Source organism: Pocillopora verrucosa, chromosome 9 (assembly GCF_036669915.1).
Source record: "Pocillopora verrucosa isolate sample1 chromosome 9, ASM3666991v2, whole genome shotgun sequence".
In the NCBI taxonomy this organism is placed as follows: Eukaryota; Metazoa; Cnidaria; class Anthozoa; order Scleractinia; family Pocilloporidae; genus Pocillopora; species Pocillopora verrucosa.
In genome coordinates this window covers 12,311,664-12,330,460 of record NC_089320.1, presented here as the reverse complement: position 1 = coordinate 12,330,460, position 18,797 = coordinate 12,311,664, and the positions used below count along the sequence as shown (strand labels likewise).

Genomic DNA, 18,797 nt, shown 5'->3' with positions numbered 1-18,797 from the left:
ATATAATCAGAAGGGTACATCAATGAGCTACAGTTGTACCTCTATAAGCCCTTCCCCCTCCCGGCCAAATGATCAATGGAGGCTCCATTCTCTGCTAACTCTAGGTGCGTAGTCGACGAGGTTAGAAGTAGGAAACTCGTCATCATTTTTATTTGCATTAGGACTGGAATAATGTATAAATAAATTATTAACGATTTTTAAGGGAGCGTTTTTAACTAAGGACTAAAAATGCCTTGAATTTCCCTTTTGTCTGAGCTTTTTCACTTCAATTCATTTTTTGTAACGTAAGATCTTTCTGCGTCCTCCGGGTCCACCACCTAAATTTAAATACCCTGGATTTTTCCGAATGCAAGTGGTTAAGATACGACATGTTCAATTGCTCTGTAGCCGTAACGTAAATCAAGGGAGGACAATTTGGAAGAACTACAAGGTCTTCTTTTTTTTCTTTGTTAGGAAGGTTGATGGAGAGATGTAAAGGGTTTCCGTAAAGTGCATCATTATTGCAATTTTAAAACACCACAATTACTGCCTCATAAGGTGTTTATGACACAAAATGAGCAGTTACAAGCGCAAGCCTCCCAATCAGAACTTTGTTTCTGTATTTTGATTAGGTTTGAGTAACTGTTTTTGGTTGATGTTGTTGTTGTTCTTTACAGAAGAATATTGTTAAACCCTCGCCAGGCGAGATCAAGAACCAACTCGTTATTCCTATCTATTGCAAACGAATCGAAGCGTAGCGAAGCACACAGAAAACTAGATGCAAGTCTCGAACCTGTAAAAAGTGATCCAATGATCCACTTTCCAGGAATTCCGTCAGAATCATCGTTGGTCTACCTGAAAGCATGGAAATCAATTCAACTTTAAATCTAGTATCATTGTATATAACCGTATGTTAAAACTGACACAAAGTAGCTTCATGATTTCATTGTCGAGTCTTCAATAAAGATTGTTCAGTTCTCCTCTTACTTCGTGTCACCACTCCGACAAGGCGGATAACATTTGGGTGATCAAATTGGCCCATTAAGGATGCTTCGGAAAGAAAATCTTTCTGATTTTTCTCGCTGGAACCAGGCTGAAATAAAGAAAAAGGAACATTTCAACGAAATAGTGCATTTATCATAGTAACATCGACATTCTCTCATGATATTAGATTTTGAATCTCGTCATCAGTGGTGGGATATGAAATAAGAATAATTGAGAGGACGAAATAACGAACGCAAAGCTACGCGTATCAGCAAAAGATAAGTAGAGTTAATCTGACTGAATGATTTAAGCTACGCTGTACGATGTCCATCTTATCAAAGCAATGCATGACGGGACTGACCCTCAAGACTTTGACAGCAACCACTCCTTTGCCTTCACGAGACTTTAATATTCCTTTGTAGACATCCGAAAACTCCCTTAGAGAAGAAAACATCTTTGATAACGAAAAGTTATCTGACAAACACTTGTATGACAACTGCGCAAAAGCTAAATATAATAACCTGTACGTATCAATATATACTAAAATTAAAAGATCAATCCAAGCATCTGAGCAACTGCGAACCTACTCCTTCCCTGACTCAACAATAGTCAACTTATCGTCAATATTGATCTAGGTTAAACATTTACCTTGTCCGATAACTCCTTCGAGTTTGATGTCACTTCTTTTTAGTTCAGTCGTGAATGATGTCAGATGTTCTTGTACGTCGATGTAGTCGTTAGGGTCGATGTAGGTTCGCTGGTCTCGAGGATTCGTGGTTTGAAGTTCATTTCCTAAAAATGGAAAGTTTCAGGAAATATTGACTTACATCACACCTCTGAAACTACCATCTCAATTACGGTATGCAATTAAAGGAGGTAATGTCTTTTCTGTCCTTGAATGGCCAATATGGCATAAAGACGTTAATGATTTGCTTTCAGTGCAATGATATTATGATTTGGTAACTGCACAGTTCCATTTGTATAAGTGGCTTCGACAGAGTAGAAGCGAAAGAGAAGAGAGCGGAAACACATATTTATTTGCAACAAGCCAGGTGATTATAAACGTAAATACACGCTAATTGGTCAAGCGTTAATCATGTCACTCGAAAATGCAGAAACTCTGTAAATTAATTGAGCAATAATCTTAAATTGATCATTCTCAGAAGGGAACCGAAACCTCTATCGAGAAAATTATTATTGGTGATAATTAATCAAAGCGAATGTTCTAGTTGTGATAATGTTAATCTGCTAGTCGTTCAAATCTGATCCGGGCAACGCGACAATTCCATAATTTTACTTTTTTTTGTTTACTACCGCCCAATTTACTCGCTGTCTGCTAGGTGTGGATAGTGAGTAACAAAGCCAATCAGATCGCAGATTTCGAGGTACAACGCTAGCTGTACTAATATCAAATAGTCTTACCTTGCTGAAGGGCCTGCATATAGGCTTCCTCTACACTCTTTTTACTTCTCCTAGTTTAACACACATAAATATATATATCGCACCATACTTTAGATAAAGACGATAACTGATTTTCGCTCCCATTTTAATGAAATCAAGACCTGATCTCAAGGTAAAATTAAAAACACCTTCTTTTCTGCAAAATACTTACCTTCTACGAGACACGACAAAGACAACAATGACCACTATTAGTATAACGAGCAGCAGTGCTCCTCCTCCTCCAGCTGCGTAAACAATAAGCTGTATTTTCTTCGAGTTATCTGTAACCATTTAATCACGACAGTAATTACTCAATCTTTCAATCAGAATGTTCGGGAAAAAATGAAATCTAATAATTTTCGATCAGAGAAAATTAGCTTGAATTTTATTATACGGTTTTCAAATACATAATTTCTAATCTTTCCGTCCAATCGTTATTCTTCGCATTTCTGTCATTATTTCTTTCATTTAATTTTATTTTTCATTCATTCATTGTTGCTCAAAGGAGCCACTTCAAGGTTTACGCCTTACAACAACAACAACAAAATAAACAATTTAAGGGATTAGTTATAAATTTTGTCCTTGACAAGCTGTGATGATCTTCTCAATCCGTAACCTTCCTCATTCCTTTCCGGTTTATCCTCATGCCTTTATTGGTTGTCTAGACTTGCAATATCTTCACAGTCATTCCTGTCTATTAAACTGTAAAAGGTCACAAGACGAATCTTACTTAACTGAATTAAGGTCTAGTGGTCGGTAACTGGATTGAGTTGTTGTCATTGTAGACCAGTATGTGAACTAAAAACTTGAATAAGCTTTATTCAATTTTAGTTGATTTGATTTTCCACTTCACTGACGGGAATGGTTTGAAAGAAAATGTGAAAACTAAGATACATTAGGTGATAGTTTGATAATGTCGATCTTACAGCCAATTGACTCAACAACGATGAACAACCTAACCTTTTCTTGGCGTGTACGTCTTGATCCCAGCAGGGCCCCTTCCGATGTCGTTTACAGCAAATATCTAGGGAGGTAATAGTAAAGCATTTATCTAAAAGGTTTCTTCCTCACGAGCATAAGAAGCAATTTCGACTGATGCTTAAGTTAATTCAAACTTATGAGAGAGTTTGCCCGACCTGAAATTGATAAGTTTTTCCCGCCTTCAAATCAAACTGCGCTTCCATTTTCTTTGTGGTGAGAGTCTTGGTTTCCGAAGCATCATCCTCATTTACATAAGTCACGTGATACTCTTTGATGACGCCGTTCTTTTCCTTTAGAGTCCAAGATACTACAACAGTCTCCTCCGGTTGTCCAACAGTCACTTCCGGTTTACCTGGAACTTGTTTGTTAAAATAGAGAAAAATAAGCCGTCATGAACTTCGACAGTAGAATCACCTCTGATATTTTATGGTAAGTGCAATTTGTATAAGAAATTGCACGACATGAAGTTCAATTACCACCTTATTACATCCATTTTGAAATCGCAAAATTCAGTCGCTCAAAGAAATAATTATTCAGTTGTACAAATATCGTATTGATTCAGTGATGGGCTGGTTTGTAAGAAGGTGCAAAAGTTGTCTTTCATTTTCCTCTAATTAGTTAATTCAGAAAAGATTTCTCATTGACTGGGAAACGAATACGATTTAGAGCGAAAAATGGTGCAATTTGTGAATAAAATCGATGGGGCCATTAAATTCTAACAAACCCTACGTGCCCCTTCTTGCGGTCAACTATCAAATTCCCGCAATTCAAACGGAACAATTCATGGTTGCTAGTAGAGATGTAATTTCTATTCGAGCGTTTAACAAGAAAGCTCACGAGTGAGCGCGGCTAACTTTCAATTTACAAAGTTCTCAAGTATTGAATTTTTATTGATCTTTTCAGGTACACGGCCAAAATCGGCTTAGTGGCAAATCTTCTTGTTGTAGATTTTAGATATTTTGGTTGTCTTCCTCCCATTAGCCATGAGAATTTTTCAGTGTTTTAGCAGCCATGATCCGAGGCGAAAAATTTCGACAAACTACCTTCGATTAAGAATGACTAAGGTATTCACGGAGTGGCACGAAGAGGCGAGTGTCGTGTAATCAGCTGATTGCCGATATCAAACACACATGAAATTATCGTATTTTTCACGTGTGTTGATAAGGCCTTTCTCAGGATTGAAAATCCTTGTATAGCACTACAGTTTATACAATAAAAGTATTTAAAGTTCACGCCTAAATGTTCGCCCAGGTAGGCGAGTTCCTCATAATTAATCAACATTCATGTAACGTACAATAAACAAATCACGTCAGGTCGTCTTACAACCATGTATTATTCCCCATTTATCATTGTCCGCGCCGAGTTGGTATTGAAATAAAATGTAAATTGTGCAATCAAAGTTTTCCCAGTTTGGCCACATACTCTTAATTAAACTTCGCTAACTTCTTTTACACAGAGACTCCGTTAAGGGTGATTATTTTGCATCGTGTTAAAAGGCACGATGAAAAATGCAAAATGTATTGCGATCATACATTGCTAAATAATTCATGCCATCAGCGATCATCCACGCAAAAGACAAGAGATCCTTCTCTCTCAGTGATGAACTTGGTCCCTTTTCTCCTGTGTTATAGGTATCCTCAATTCCTCTGCTTTTACGTAGGTATCCCAACAAATCACCATACGCTAAATACTCCAAAACTATTAGGGAGGGATCTGGAATCAAATAAAAGCCCAAGGTTATTCTCGATCAGTCAATTAATCATTCACGTGCATCAGTTAATCATCAAGATGTACCTTTTTCAAGACAGCAACCAATTAGTTTTACCACATGGGGATGAGGCTGCAAGGAGCTCATAAGGACCAACTCAGTATTAAAATCTTGCACGTCTTTCGGCAAGGCATTATCTAGAATGTAATTTTAAGATACAAACTAAATGATCAGGTTTACAGCAGAAAGCTAACGAGAACCTTCACCATATCTTTAACGGCTCGGACAAGAATACATACACAGCTATATTTGAAAGCAAGATTGGATTAAATGAAACTGATGAATTCCGATCTATTAAAGACATTTGAAACATTTTCCAGCCAGTAAAAAATGGTGATTAACGTACCTTTTAATGATTTAACAACAACTTCAATTCTCAAAGGTCTGTAAATTGCCTTATAAACTTGACCAAAGTTGCCACTTCCAAGTACTTGAACTGTAGTTAACTTTAGACGGTCAAGTTTAAAACCATCCACATTTTGATACCCATGAAGAGAACTGCTTAGAATTTCTAAGGAAAAATTTCCAATGGTAAGGATGATTGTGCAGTCTAAGAGTCTTTTTAGCAGAGAAATCTAACACACTTACGTTGCACTGTTTCTACAAAACTAATTACAGGCATGCAGAAAGCGAAAACAAACTGAGGCTCACCGCAGCTACTTGCTGCTTTTGCCTCTCTTCTGCACAAGTCAAATAAAGCGACTATATGGAGTCTTCCCTGATTGTAATTACTATAAATTTCTTGTACTATATTTATCTCCTCAAGGGGGAAGTTTGTGCGCCTGTGGATAAAGATAACTTTACGGAGCGTTTATATGAAATTTGACATCTGCTAACCCTCGTTCGGCCAAGTTACATATTCGACAAAATGGCGGACGACAGGGAAAGAATAGCTCTAAACATCCTTTCCTTAGCATGTGCACGCATCCCCCCCCTCCCCCTCCCCTTCGAGTTGTCTCGCCTTCCCGAGACGAGTTCACAACCTCATGTAAACTGTCGGCTGAACTTTGTAAAGAAATAAGTGAAAAGTTAGCTCGCTCCGGGTAACTCGGGGGGAGGGTTGGCTCGGGTACCCGAGACCATATATATGGGGCCTTGCTGATTGAATCTTTTTCAGTTTTGTAAAGTCGAACATTATGAGAATGCAGTATGTTTGCATGCTTGGTTTACTTTTTATTTCTGGGGCATTCATTTTGGTTGTAATTTTTTGGTGTGGTCTAGATATAGTGTGATATAGACTGGACTTACCATCATACACCCTAATGTTACATTCAGCTGCCTTTTTCTCAGAAATTCAGCTTCGGCACCATCTATTCGCGCAAATACGAAATGATTAAACTTTTCTTTCGCTTTAATGTAGAAATATAATAAGGTAGAGAAGCATGAAGCCAAACCAGAAGATTGACGGACAGTTATAATTTCATTTTCAGTTTTACACATTTTCGTTGAAATGTTTGTATGCCTTCAAGCGTCACTGTGGTGATTCAGTTTAAACTACGTTTAAAATATGTTTCACTTTCTGTTGCCTCAAACGATAATTATGACCTCAAGACGAAGACAAAAGGAAACTTACTCGACAAGCTTGAAAAAAATTTTAGCTTAGAAAAAAATTGAGTCACACAGGTCATCTGAATGTTTCAGAAATTCTCAAATCTGACAATAACCTTTTATCCACCAAATAAAACACAAATTCAATATTTACTTGTGACTTGGTGACTTTCTTGTGTTTTGGTAAGCTCTTGTACAGCTATGAGACGTTTTAATTTGTTGAGAGTATTCTTCAACTTAAATGGTTTCCGGAGCTGAAATTTCCTATGTTCTTCTTTGCTAGATACCGTCCAAACTTACCTTTCCCACACGATATAACAGACGAAACACATGACGCAAAGTACTAGTAAAGCAGCCAATGTGTAGACGACTCCTAGATAGGTCTCAACCTTGGAATCTTAACAATAAATGTAAGCAACAACAAAATTAGAATTTGTTAAACTTTCTTTAAGAGACGATGTCAAAAATTTACGTGAATTGATGGCACCGAGACTGTAAATAGAAATTGTGTTTTTTTTTCTTTTTACCGCTAAGAGTGTGCGTATGACTTAAAATGCCAAACGTTGAATTGAGAGGGCATTGAATCATGTTTCATCCGTCTCTGGTCGTTTTTCCATACTTTTTTTAAGATTGCAACCTAAAGTATTTATTTTTTCCTACCAGAGAAACTTAGCTGAACATTCATTACTCGTTCCTAGTTAACTAATTTCTTATTTTCTTTCTTCATAGTACCTTTCCAAAAAAAAACTCTTTCCTTCAGATTCCTATCATTATTTCTTTCTAAAATTTCCGGCTTGATACAGGCACATCAAGGTTATGCCTTACGAAAAAAAACTGAGATTCCTTGAGATTTGTCTTTTACATTACTGGTTGATCTTCAACGTACTTATACACCCACCTTCCTTTTTGGTCTATTATATAATCTGATATCTTTGTTGCTTTTCTACTTAAGCTCTATCATTTCAAAATTCCCCTATATTTAACCCTAAAAAAAGGTCGTAATGCAGCTCTTCTGACTTGAGGTTCACGATAGTCCTCTTTTTGGATTCTTGGTGTCATGGGAGCCCAAGAGCTGAGGGACACAAAATTGACTGATATTATTTTGGGCTGAAATTAGAGTAATAACTAGAGGAAAAATGCTCAAACTGAAATAGTTAAGAGAGCCCCAAAATATCAATCTTACGAGCAAAGTGACTTCGCAACGAAGTACACACACTAACTGTTTTTCATTGTAAAATTCTTCACTCCTGCAGGTCCTCTTCCGATCTGGTTTATAGCAAATACCTTAGAGAAGAGAAATCATAATATTCATTAGAGAGGATTGTTCCTCAAGAGCACAAAAATAGCGTCTTCCTATGGAGCTAAGGTTAGACGTTCTTTTTCAGCCATCGTGTGTTTACTATCACTTATAATTAATGAACCTTAAGAGTGTCAAAACATTTATTCTTGAATAGTTAATACTTTTTTTCTTTAGTTGATTTAAACAAACTTTTTTTTCTAAAAGAGATTATAAACTGATTATTAACTCGGATAAGTAATAAAATGTTTCTACCTGCAATTGATAAGTTTTTCCAGCCTTTAAATCAAACCTTGCTTCCATTTCCTTGGTGGCAAGAGTCTTGGTTTCTGAGTTCTTATCTTCTCTTATATATGTCACGTGGTACTCTTTAATGATTCCGTTCTTTTCCTTTAATGTCCAAGATACAACAACAGCCATTTCCGGTTGTTCGACAGATACTTCCGGTTTACCTGGAACTCGTTTTTTTAATGGAGATGAATCATAAACTTCGAATTATGAAATGAACTGTGATGTTACCCTAAGCCTCTAAACTTAAACAATAGATAAGTAGAAGGGAATTTATGTGATATTCTATTTAGTCCAGGAGCAGATCATGACTTACCTGATCCGTTAGTCCTTACTGTTATTTCCGAGAGACTTGCCTCAATTCCACGTTTCGTTCTCGCTACTTCGCTCACTCGGTTCTTAGCGTAGATTTTCATGGTGTAGTTTACATATGAAGTAAGGTTTCCAACAATAACGTGACTGACATTGAAGCTATCCTTTCTTGGTATGAAAATGACGTCACTCTCGCAAGCTTCATTAAAGCACTTGTTTTCTTCTTCACCCTCACACGGCTTAAGGCAGTCGACGTCGTAAGACACGTGGGTCTGGTCACCGGTTACTGCAGGAGACTGCCATTTTAACTCCAACGCACTTCGGTTAACGAAGATTACTTGAACATTTTTCGGTGCTGATGGTATGACTGAATTTGGATATGTTGTGAGGGGAACACAAGACTATTTATTCAGGAATCACATTTTATGAATTATATTTAACAGTCTATTTTCTTCATTATTTTTTTTAGGAAAATCGAACTTGTAAACTAAGTGACCACAGGATTAAATAGGCCATCACACATGTTTCATTCACCTATATATTTAAAATTGTTCGTTTTAGTCTGCTAGAGCAAGATTTAAGGAAACATTCTAACGCATTTGGTGTTATTGGTTTGCTGTATAGCTACAATAGGCAATTGCGTCATATTTTTTCAACAGATGCTCATACAGTAGAAATGACAAATGTGTAGGATACAATTTACGGATAAATGTCTCACGAAGATGACAAAGTTAATCGCAAGTGAACCAAAATTTCGAGATATCCACGGTAAAGTGATGCACTAACAACTGAAAATAAATATGAAGAGTTGGATACAGCTTGGGACCACAAATATTTAACCGATTAAGTATAATCGAACAGATGCCATTCAAATTACAAAGCTATATTTGCATCCGTACCTGTGCAATTAAAGCCATTACCGTCGTTGTATTTACCTTCTGGGCAATCTGAAGAAGGAAATGAAATCGATATCTTGATAAAGTCGATTTAAAAATTTTCTTCGATCTCAGCCAAAGACAAATGAGTTGAGCTAAACTATGGAGTTGAGCGTTTTCTTCAGTAACCAGTGACGGAGGGAAAGCCCATTACCATCGGTCGTAGCCTCCATTCTTGATACAAGTCATCCCTATCACTAACAAGTCACTTTCGAAACGACTAACTATAAAAAGTCTGTTCATTTTAACCGGGAGTTCACGTACTCAAGTGGAAATTGATCCTGTCAAATTTGAATTTGAATTTAACTTATGCTCGTAATTCACTATGGAGTTATCAGTTGATTAGATTCTTTCCTTAGAGTTAAAGCTTCCACCATTCTGTTATTTATGCTAAGAATAAATCGAGTTCTCGCGCTAATGCTTATGCTCATGTCGCACTGAGAGCTGGTCTTAAGAAAAAGCACCTTAATTAGACGGAAAACGAAAAACGAAAAAGAAAAGAGAAAGTTTCGGGGGATGGCGAAGATTTGCAATGATTTTGAGTGATGAAACTGAAATATATAGGAGATAGGTCTTCAGGATACACATTCCAATTTTTTAAATTGTCTAATCGGAGAGAAAAGGTGCTTTTTTCGTCTCCTTTTAGACTTTGTCTATTTCATTACCGGGCTCATGTTTACCATTTTTTTAAATTTTATTTCTTTACTTGACGCTTTCGACTTTGCTGACACCAACACTATGCAAGACGTGTCTCGCATAATCTATGAAACTAGGACTGGGCTTGTTCACTCAAGAGAGTCTCTCGCAGAGCGTCGGAACGCGAAATCCGAAAGTCTGGGATTTGATTCCTCGTGGAGAATCCAAATTTTCTTCCTCCTACGCCTATAACGAGGCGCAAAAACGCTTCTACTCTTTATCACTCGCCGACACCTTTTTCAACATATTGTTAAACATAAGCTCTCAGCTACTCGAAAACACCTGCGTAATACCCACAATCAGAGGCACAAAGATCTACACGAACAATTTACCGTCCTTAAGAAATGTCGCAGGAAATTTGAATGCTTATTTTAAGAAATGTTCTTTATCCAAAGAAAAAAACCTAAACTGAACGCTCAATCTGACTCATTTAAGGAAAAACTATTTAGTACTCGACTAACACTCTCTACATTCCACATTGTAGAGATTTTAACCACATGCAACGAGACTTTAACACGCTTTCCTAGTATCAAAAAGACTCATCGGAATCTGACCTTTAGAATTTGAAAAATGATGAACGAATCGTTGGAACGTCATTTCAACTGATTTTCGCTGATTTTTATTCTTGATACTCTATTTCATTACCGAGCTAAAAATTAATCATCTCTTTGTCTAATTATGTTGCCAGCCTGAAGAATTATTCAGCACTGCACTTCTATGTTACTGTAGTTATATATACCTTTGCATTCTCCTCCTACATTTTCCATGTCTTCCTTGCATATACAATTTCCTCTAAGTGAACTGATGTTCCAGCCCCCATCACTTTGGTAGTTCACCCTTAAAATACCCTGCTCGTGGACAGCATTTTTAGTACAATTACTTACGACTGGAACTGAGTTGTTTGCTGGAGCAATTGTACGTGGTAAGTTGACCAAACCACCAACATGAACTGTCTCTGGGCAGAAGTAATATTAAGCAGCGACGGAGAGAAGGACAGTACATGAACCCTGGTCATGAAAAGCCAATACGATGTACTTTCAACATTTACACTAAACGTTCGAGAAACTCTGATGCCAAGAGCTGACGGAGCTGTTCTAGCAATCTTGTCATAAGTAGCATTGTTTGTTAGGGGATCGGGTTCCGTTGTTTGCCCGGACTGATGTACGTATAAGTCAAAATACTCTTTACAATATTTCCCTCCATTGTCAGAATAGGACGAACAGTTACGAGTTAGGTACTCAATAGTAATGTAGACTGCTGTCACTCCACTGTGGACCTTAATAGGATCACTTCTAAGCCAGTTGTTTGGTTGAGGGAATGCACCCAGAGAAATATCACAGGTTGAATAATATGTCTGCTTCCCCCACTATTAATCAGTTGAAATAATATATCAGGAGGTTATTAAGTGCTATCCACTTCAAAAGAAAGAGCTGTTTTAGATTGTAACCAAGGAACACTGGATTTCACTCATTATAGCACCGTGTTTTTGGGGAATTTAATGATGAACATCCATTTTTTAACCTCCAGCTTCAGTGAGTAACGTAAACATATGGCCAAAGGAGAGATAAAAATCATTTCAACGAAGACAACCTTTCACGGGAAAATTCTGCAGCTACCATTCCTTTTTGGTAATTTTCAGCTTTAAAAGATAATTTTGATTAGAAAGGGAAAAAACGAAAAGAAAAGAAAATGTTGTGATTGATCGTGTAATTATCTTTAAATAAATATCAAAGCTTCGTTTCGGTATTTATTTAAAGGATAAGAGCGCCTACGAACCATATAAAATTAATCTTCACTTTAAAATAACAGATGTAAAAAAATATTCAAAGAGTATTGAAGAATATGAATTAGACCCAGACGAGGCCCGGTCAGAGATTTTCCCTGCAATCTAGAGACAGCCGGAGCACCCAATCTAAATAAAAAATAAACTGGTTTGAATGATTGGTATTTGAGAAACCCTCCTTCATTTTCTGTCGCATTGTGAAGCACAATCAAAAGTGAAAACAGCTCATTTGCCTAAACCTTGATAATTATTTTTCAGTGAAAGGTAACAATTCTCTTTGTCATTTAATTTTTTATTCTCATCACCAAGCGAAAACAACAGTTGAAAGATGTAATCATGTAATCATACCCCGGACGGCCCAAAGGTTGGATTGGCCGGCCTTGATGCTTCCCAGAACCAGATCTTACTTGGTATTGGCTGTTTCTCTAAAATCACTACAGAGAAATATGTTGAAAGGTTAGTTAGAAGTTGTGTAAATGTGACAACTTTCTGATCTGACAAAAATGAACACTGTGTGAATAAAGAAGGCAACTCGCATAGTCACGTTAATCCATGTTGTAAATGCATTCCCTTTTCATCAATATTGACTGTTATGTAACTTCCTCGTGAGCACGTGTGATACAAAGAGAGAACCACTTCAACAACGGGGACTCTCGGTGTTTATATAGCCTCAGTTAAACACGACGAGGGCCAGGAGAAGTTATTCAAACCCGAGAAGTAGTCGAAAGCTTCCGGAACTTCCTCAAATTCTTTCCGGCATGCCCCGCATTGTAAGATAAGGCCACTTTATTATTTACCAGCAAAAGTGCTCAATCGCTTGAATACAATATTTCTCCAGGAGGAGGCGCGAATCTAAAACTTCACAATGATGCTAACGTACCCACATCTTAGCACTTCACCAATGAGGAAGCGTACAGTATTTCGTGATCAGATATTTTATGACACTGAAAAATCATTCCTTTCAGGTAACGACGTTATCTCACGTACATTAACAAATAATGATATAATTTTTCTGTTTGGAAAAACGGCTTACTTTCTTTTTCGTACAACTATTACCGACAGTAGCCCTTATTAAATAGGAAAGGACTTGAGTAACGTGGCTCAAGAAAAAAAGTATCAAACTTTATTAAAGGTCTCATGTGGTTGGCCGTTAGCCGCGAAACGGTCAAAAACTTTAGCCGATAGTCGTAAAAATGGACTAATTTTGACCATAAGTTGTAAATAAAAGTTCATGTAAAACTTTGTAATTTTACCATAACGGAAAAAAATAAACCGCTAGCTGTAGACTGGCCATAATTTTAACTTTTAGCCGTATAATCCATCACCTCATGACAACCCTCTTTATTAATCCCACATACCTTCATCAGAGGATGAAAGGTCACAAAAAGTAGAAGAATTGAAACTGACCAAAAAATGATCCATACAGCATATGATGAACGTTGACCTGTTGTTGAATCAAGATATCAAATACATTATCCCCTTGTGAAAAAAGGTAAAGTAACTCCAAGGAAGCAGCTTGTTTCCTAATCCCCCCTCCCCCCGTCCCCTTTCCAGGATAATGGAACTTCTATTTGAAAATAATCCTTCTCAATGATGTTACCCCAAATATTGAAAAAAATAAATGATCACTGCAAGCTCTGTGTGCATGTAAGACATTTAGCTGAAAGGCTTGCATCGCTGTGTGCCGTTGTAGGATGTTTGATTCTTGATGTACATCTACTTATAAAGTCTTCCAAGTACCTATTACATTACTGTGCATGGTTCACTGCTATACAGTGCATTTCAGATTGATCAAAATTACACAAAAGATTGTTCGAAAAGTGATGATAAATTGAAAAACTTTCGTCAGACAAATGCAAATTTCCTGTATCAGCTTGCTTACTGTTAGCGTCATGCTGACATACGTACATGCTTGTCAAAACAGGTGCCAATAACAAACCTCGACTGTCGCCTTTACGTTGCCCGGTTAGGTGTCATAAAACTGAGGCGGGAACTGTTGGTGACGAACGTCGAAGTAAATATGTCGATCAGTCTTGAGTAATGATATTATGTTCTCAGACTGTCTCTTTGTCAAAATGAGCCTCGATTTCTCTAAAAACGTCTCGGTTGATATTAGTTTTAAATCTGGCTTTTTTGCATATCCGCTGCATTAGAATATCATATAATGTGGATTAAAGTTGGTTAAGGACAAATCTTGACTTGGCAGTCACAGATATGCCCTACAATGTCCTGCCTGCACTGTCGGTTTGACCTAGCAATTTTGACTTGTCAGTTTGTCACACCTGGTGGTGTGACAAACATTCATGTTGCTTTCTCTTAAGTCATTCATTAATATGCTTCTGTCTAAGCTTTTTCTCCGCCGTATGCAAGAGCAACCGGAGCCATTTTCTAACACTCGTATAATATGCATAGTTTCGTGTTCAAAAACAAAAGAAAAAAGACCGAATTATGACAAATATAGCCAAACTGGTATAACTGTTAAAATTAATACTGATCATGACGGTGTCAGAGCGACTGCGATCATGCTGAGGTCCATCGCAGCGGGCTTATCTTAGCGATCTCCGGTCATCGCGGTGAAGCAAGCGTCAGAAATTACATCAGCCGCGCTTCGAGTAAAACAACTGAGAGCTTACTCTGATATCCTTCCAATGCTTCGAGTGGAAGGCCACATCAGTCTCAGCAGCCAAGTTTCACGGCGCTGTCACCGCGAGCAATCTATATGTTCCGGTGAATTCGACCGTCGTTCATTTATAAAACACCGCCTTGAGCAGTTTGTTTTCTAATTGCTAGGCGAAAAAAAAAACCGCGTGTGTTTATGAGCTTCAACTCGTCCGGATTTCTAGGAGTATTTTACGTTCAGATTCTGTATTAGAGACTTAAAAAACTTCAGGCAAAAGTGTTAAATTCAACCTGCCGCGCTGAAGTATTTCAGTTCGTAAACTATTGCAAATTGTGAACTTTGACGGATTGTGAGCTTTGATAGTTTGACATTTTTGACAGTTGTAGTCTTGTTCAACCGATTAGATTATTTGAACCATTTTATCAAAGATGATGATTTGCTCATTGCAGTGTGTTTTACAAGAGTATAGAGCATACTGACTACACTTTTGTTCACTTTGAAAATAAGATTGTTTTGGAAATTGGGGAATTAATTAAACAGATTCTTTATTATAAAACAAATCGAGACATCGAGTGTTTCTCTCCACTTTTTGAGTACTCTACTTGCTTCCTAAGTGCTCTACAACAGAACTGAGCACAGCCAAGGCTTTGAATTGGTTAAATAGTGTTTGTGGATTTCTGTTGTTTCCTGTTCCCGTTAGGTGTGCTCGTGAACGGAATCCGTGAAGCATACCGAGGTACACTTTTGCTATCTCGCTAGTTCCGCCAATCCGGTCAGGTCGTTGTGAAACTTCTAAAGTACTCGTGTAAAAGTGAATTTGTGATTACCCTTCGATATACATGCTTGGCTTCACAGAGGACACAGAGTACCGAAGCAGACAATAATCTTTACACACAGTAATCTTTATTAATTTTAGATGATAGCGCTAAGACGTTAATTTGCTTGATGAGAGTAGCGGTTGAGGTTGCGTGTGGTTCGAACTAAAGGAAAATACAACAGAAACTAAATTTAGAAAAATGAGTTGCGAAATGTAACATTAACCGAACTAAAAATGAGGCGATTGCACGGAAAACTGAATAATAATACACCAATAATACATACAAAAGGTAAACAACGTAAATGTAAAAGAAATAAAGACTTACTTTAGTATAGCTCCTAACGGTGGCAAATAGCTTATAGCGATTATCTAGCAGCGACGATTAAATTAGTAGCGCTGATTTAGTAGCGATGATTGAAATAGAATCTTTACACGTGTACTTAAATGGGAATTGATCGGGAATTGACAAACTTATAGTGTAATAACCATTAGCTAACGAAAGATTTATTGATAAAAATGAATCAGAACAAAAAGGATAATAAAGTATGTATTAACTAAGCGTTTCGAAACTAACAAAGATGTTGTCACGTTCGGTTCGAAATATGATCGTGGTGATACAAATTTGTTGCTGATCAACGAATTAAGAACTAGATTTGTAATAGTAGCAATCCTTAGTTGGGTCTGAGAGAAAATACTACTGTCTTGTATAACCTTAAATTCTCAAGCCACGTCGGTTTTCTTTAAATCATCACTATTCGTTTATTAATGATTATTACCAGAACTTGCATATGACCACGGATGTTTAGGTATCATATTACAACGACCAGGTGCTACTTTTGTCAATAACCGTTGTTTCCTTGGGGTTCCACACTTCCTCATTCAGTCTGCAAGCAATTACGTTCGTAATAAGCTTAGGTCTAATAGTGAATATGTATTTACATTCCGTAGAGATTTATCGAAACGCTCTTCTGATCAGAAGATTGAAATTTGCCCTTATGCATAGTTACCGATTAAACAAACTTAATCAAAGATTCCCATGGTTATGCTGTACTTAAGTATGAAAGGGACTTTCACTTTCATCTAAACGAAGAAGGCGAAAAATCTCATGCCAATTAGAATTATATTCCTGGCTCTAGTCTACACGCAGTTGTTTAGAATGATACGAACCATTACTGATTTCGAGCAGAAATCGGAATAGTACTTACGATTTACAAATAGCCAATAGCCCCAGTCGTTAGAAGAGCCCATACATCGGGGCTTACGACCAGGTTGCCCCTGATAAATAGAAGACATACTATGCGTTAAAGGAGGAATTTCTTATTTGAGCCCGGGATAGCGTCGACCTGCGGCAATGTACATCGTAGTCCTAAATTTACCATTCGCTCATGAACTCCAAAATTATACCACAGACTTGCAAGTAAAACTGTACCGAGTACGTAGGAAACTTAATATTTAAGGTAACTGAGACGCAGTTTCTCCAAGAGCTGTTCGCTACAGGCCGGTTGTGCAATGTTTGGTGGGGATTTTCGAATATGTACATAATATGTTAGCCGGCTTGTCCTAAAGGCTCGCTGAAACACAACACGTTTTTATCTTTTTTATTATTATTATTTTATACTCCTCTACATTGTGTCTGTCTGTCTGATGGGAGAAGAAGGTGAACTTCTGCGCTGAGCCGAGATTAAAATTGCATATTCATGGCCCTAGCGGCAGCGGCAAAGTAGATCTCGAACTGAAAAAATAATTTTTAGAGTTAAAAAAAGGCGAAAAAAGCAGAACTTGTGTGATTCGCTATGATAGAGGATTGATCTAAATATGCAAAGCAAGAACAATTTATCATACCAGAGTTTTGTGAAAAGACGAGCTCGGCAGTTTGTTCCATTTTTGATGACCGAAACTGTTAAAAATTGGACTTTAAACGTTGAAGCGATTTTTGCTCGGCAAAAATTTATTTTGCAATGTTTGAAAAAACAAGGTGGTTTAGACTAAGATAGACTCATGGGCAAAGTTTGAAAGAAATTGAATTTTCGCACCAAAACGCACTTGACAGCTTTTAGAGAGACTTGCTGCCTGTAACAAAGACATCTGATGCTAAATAACAGCTAGTCATGTTCGACCCAAAGACGAAAAAACATTACCATGAAAGAAATTTTGCGTCTGTGAAAACAACAACAACAAAAACACTCGGGATATACTAACAGACACAGTCAGATTACAGTTATTAGGGAGTGATAAAGACTGAATGGTAATAAAAAACGGAGTGATATTCTGAGGGAACTCTGTTGGAAAGAAAGCTTACATTTTACAAGCCAAGTACCCTAAGCTGCCACAGCTCATCACGATTTATCAAGCATGAAGTGACAAGGAGTATTAACAATCCTGCTTGAGGACATCTTTGTGCACAGCAAGTTACCCCTCAAGTTAACCCTCCAATTCATCATGATCAGGCACTCATTTTTGCTCCCTGCCTAATATCGGCAGAGTTCGGCTAGAATTATTTCACCGAAGATTACATCAGGGAGGGTAATAGAAACGTAATAACCAAGGAATTGTGTGAGAAATATATATTGGTTCTGATTTATTAGTTCTTCGTGACAAATTTTAAATTTACCGAGGAGACTCGCTGAAAGAAATGGTGATGCAATGCCATGTTAAGCTTCCCCAGCGTGTAATAGTCACACAGTCGCAATTGTATTTAAAAAACAACCTTGTTAAAGTGATGAACATAGTTTCTGAATTGGTTATGGTAAACTTGGTGTAATTTGAATAAACAAGCTTGACATCAAACAGAAAAAAGGCTTTACTTCATGTCCCTTAGTTTTCTCTTTGGAATGTAGAATACTTGCCCAGACCCTTACGAACGGTTTCTTCAAATAGAGTTTAAACCAGAAAATTTTTGCTGTATTTGCTTTATTCTTTCCTAAGGTTCAAGAAAATTGTTTCCAAATACAATATCATTTCAAAGTAGATTATTTATTTAATTTGAAATGATGAAACTGTCAATGGAGTAAAAAATATACAAAAATAAAAATATTGAAATAGTCAAATACTTAATCCTTTTGTGATGGAGTAATTCACTCAAAAATTATAAAATGGATCTGAAAGTACTTGTAAAATACCAAAAATTCTTAAATTTCCTGTAAGAAGACCCACATTCGAATATCAAAATCAACACTGTCTTCTTCAAAGTAAAATATGTATCTAGGCAATATGAAAAATTAAATTCTCTGTACTCTGGAGAAGATTTTGATCCCCAAGTTCCAAAGTCATATCTGTTGTTTGAGCTGTCGCACTTGACTATAAAAATGTATTAGTATTCAAGGAACCATCACTATTTCCTCGTGAATGA

At 37.1% G+C, this 18,797-nt stretch overlaps 1 protein-coding gene and 1 pseudogene across 1 annotated transcript; both read right to left on the bottom strand.

Moving 5' to 3' along the window:
• Positions 1 to 712: 712 nt before the first annotated feature.
• Positions 713 to 2,849, bottom strand: LOC136283489 (ephrin type-B receptor 3-like). The gene is made up of 6 exons (XM_066172446.1): positions 2,576 to 2,849; positions 2,386 to 2,435; positions 1,612 to 1,755; positions 1,325 to 1,470; positions 967 to 1,072; positions 713 to 834 (listed from the first exon to the last, which is right to left on the bottom strand). Exons 1-6 carry the CDS (start codon positions 2,692 to 2,694, stop codon positions 713 to 715), a joined length of 687 nt encoding a protein of 228 aa, XP_066028543.1. The 5' UTR covers positions 2,695 to 2,849.
• A 2,024-nt stretch (positions 2,850 to 4,873) lies between these two features.
• LOC131797026 (ephrin type-A receptor 4-like) lies at positions 4,874 to 13,433 on the bottom strand (annotated as a pseudogene).
• Between the last annotated feature and the right edge of the window lie 5,364 nt (positions 13,434 to 18,797).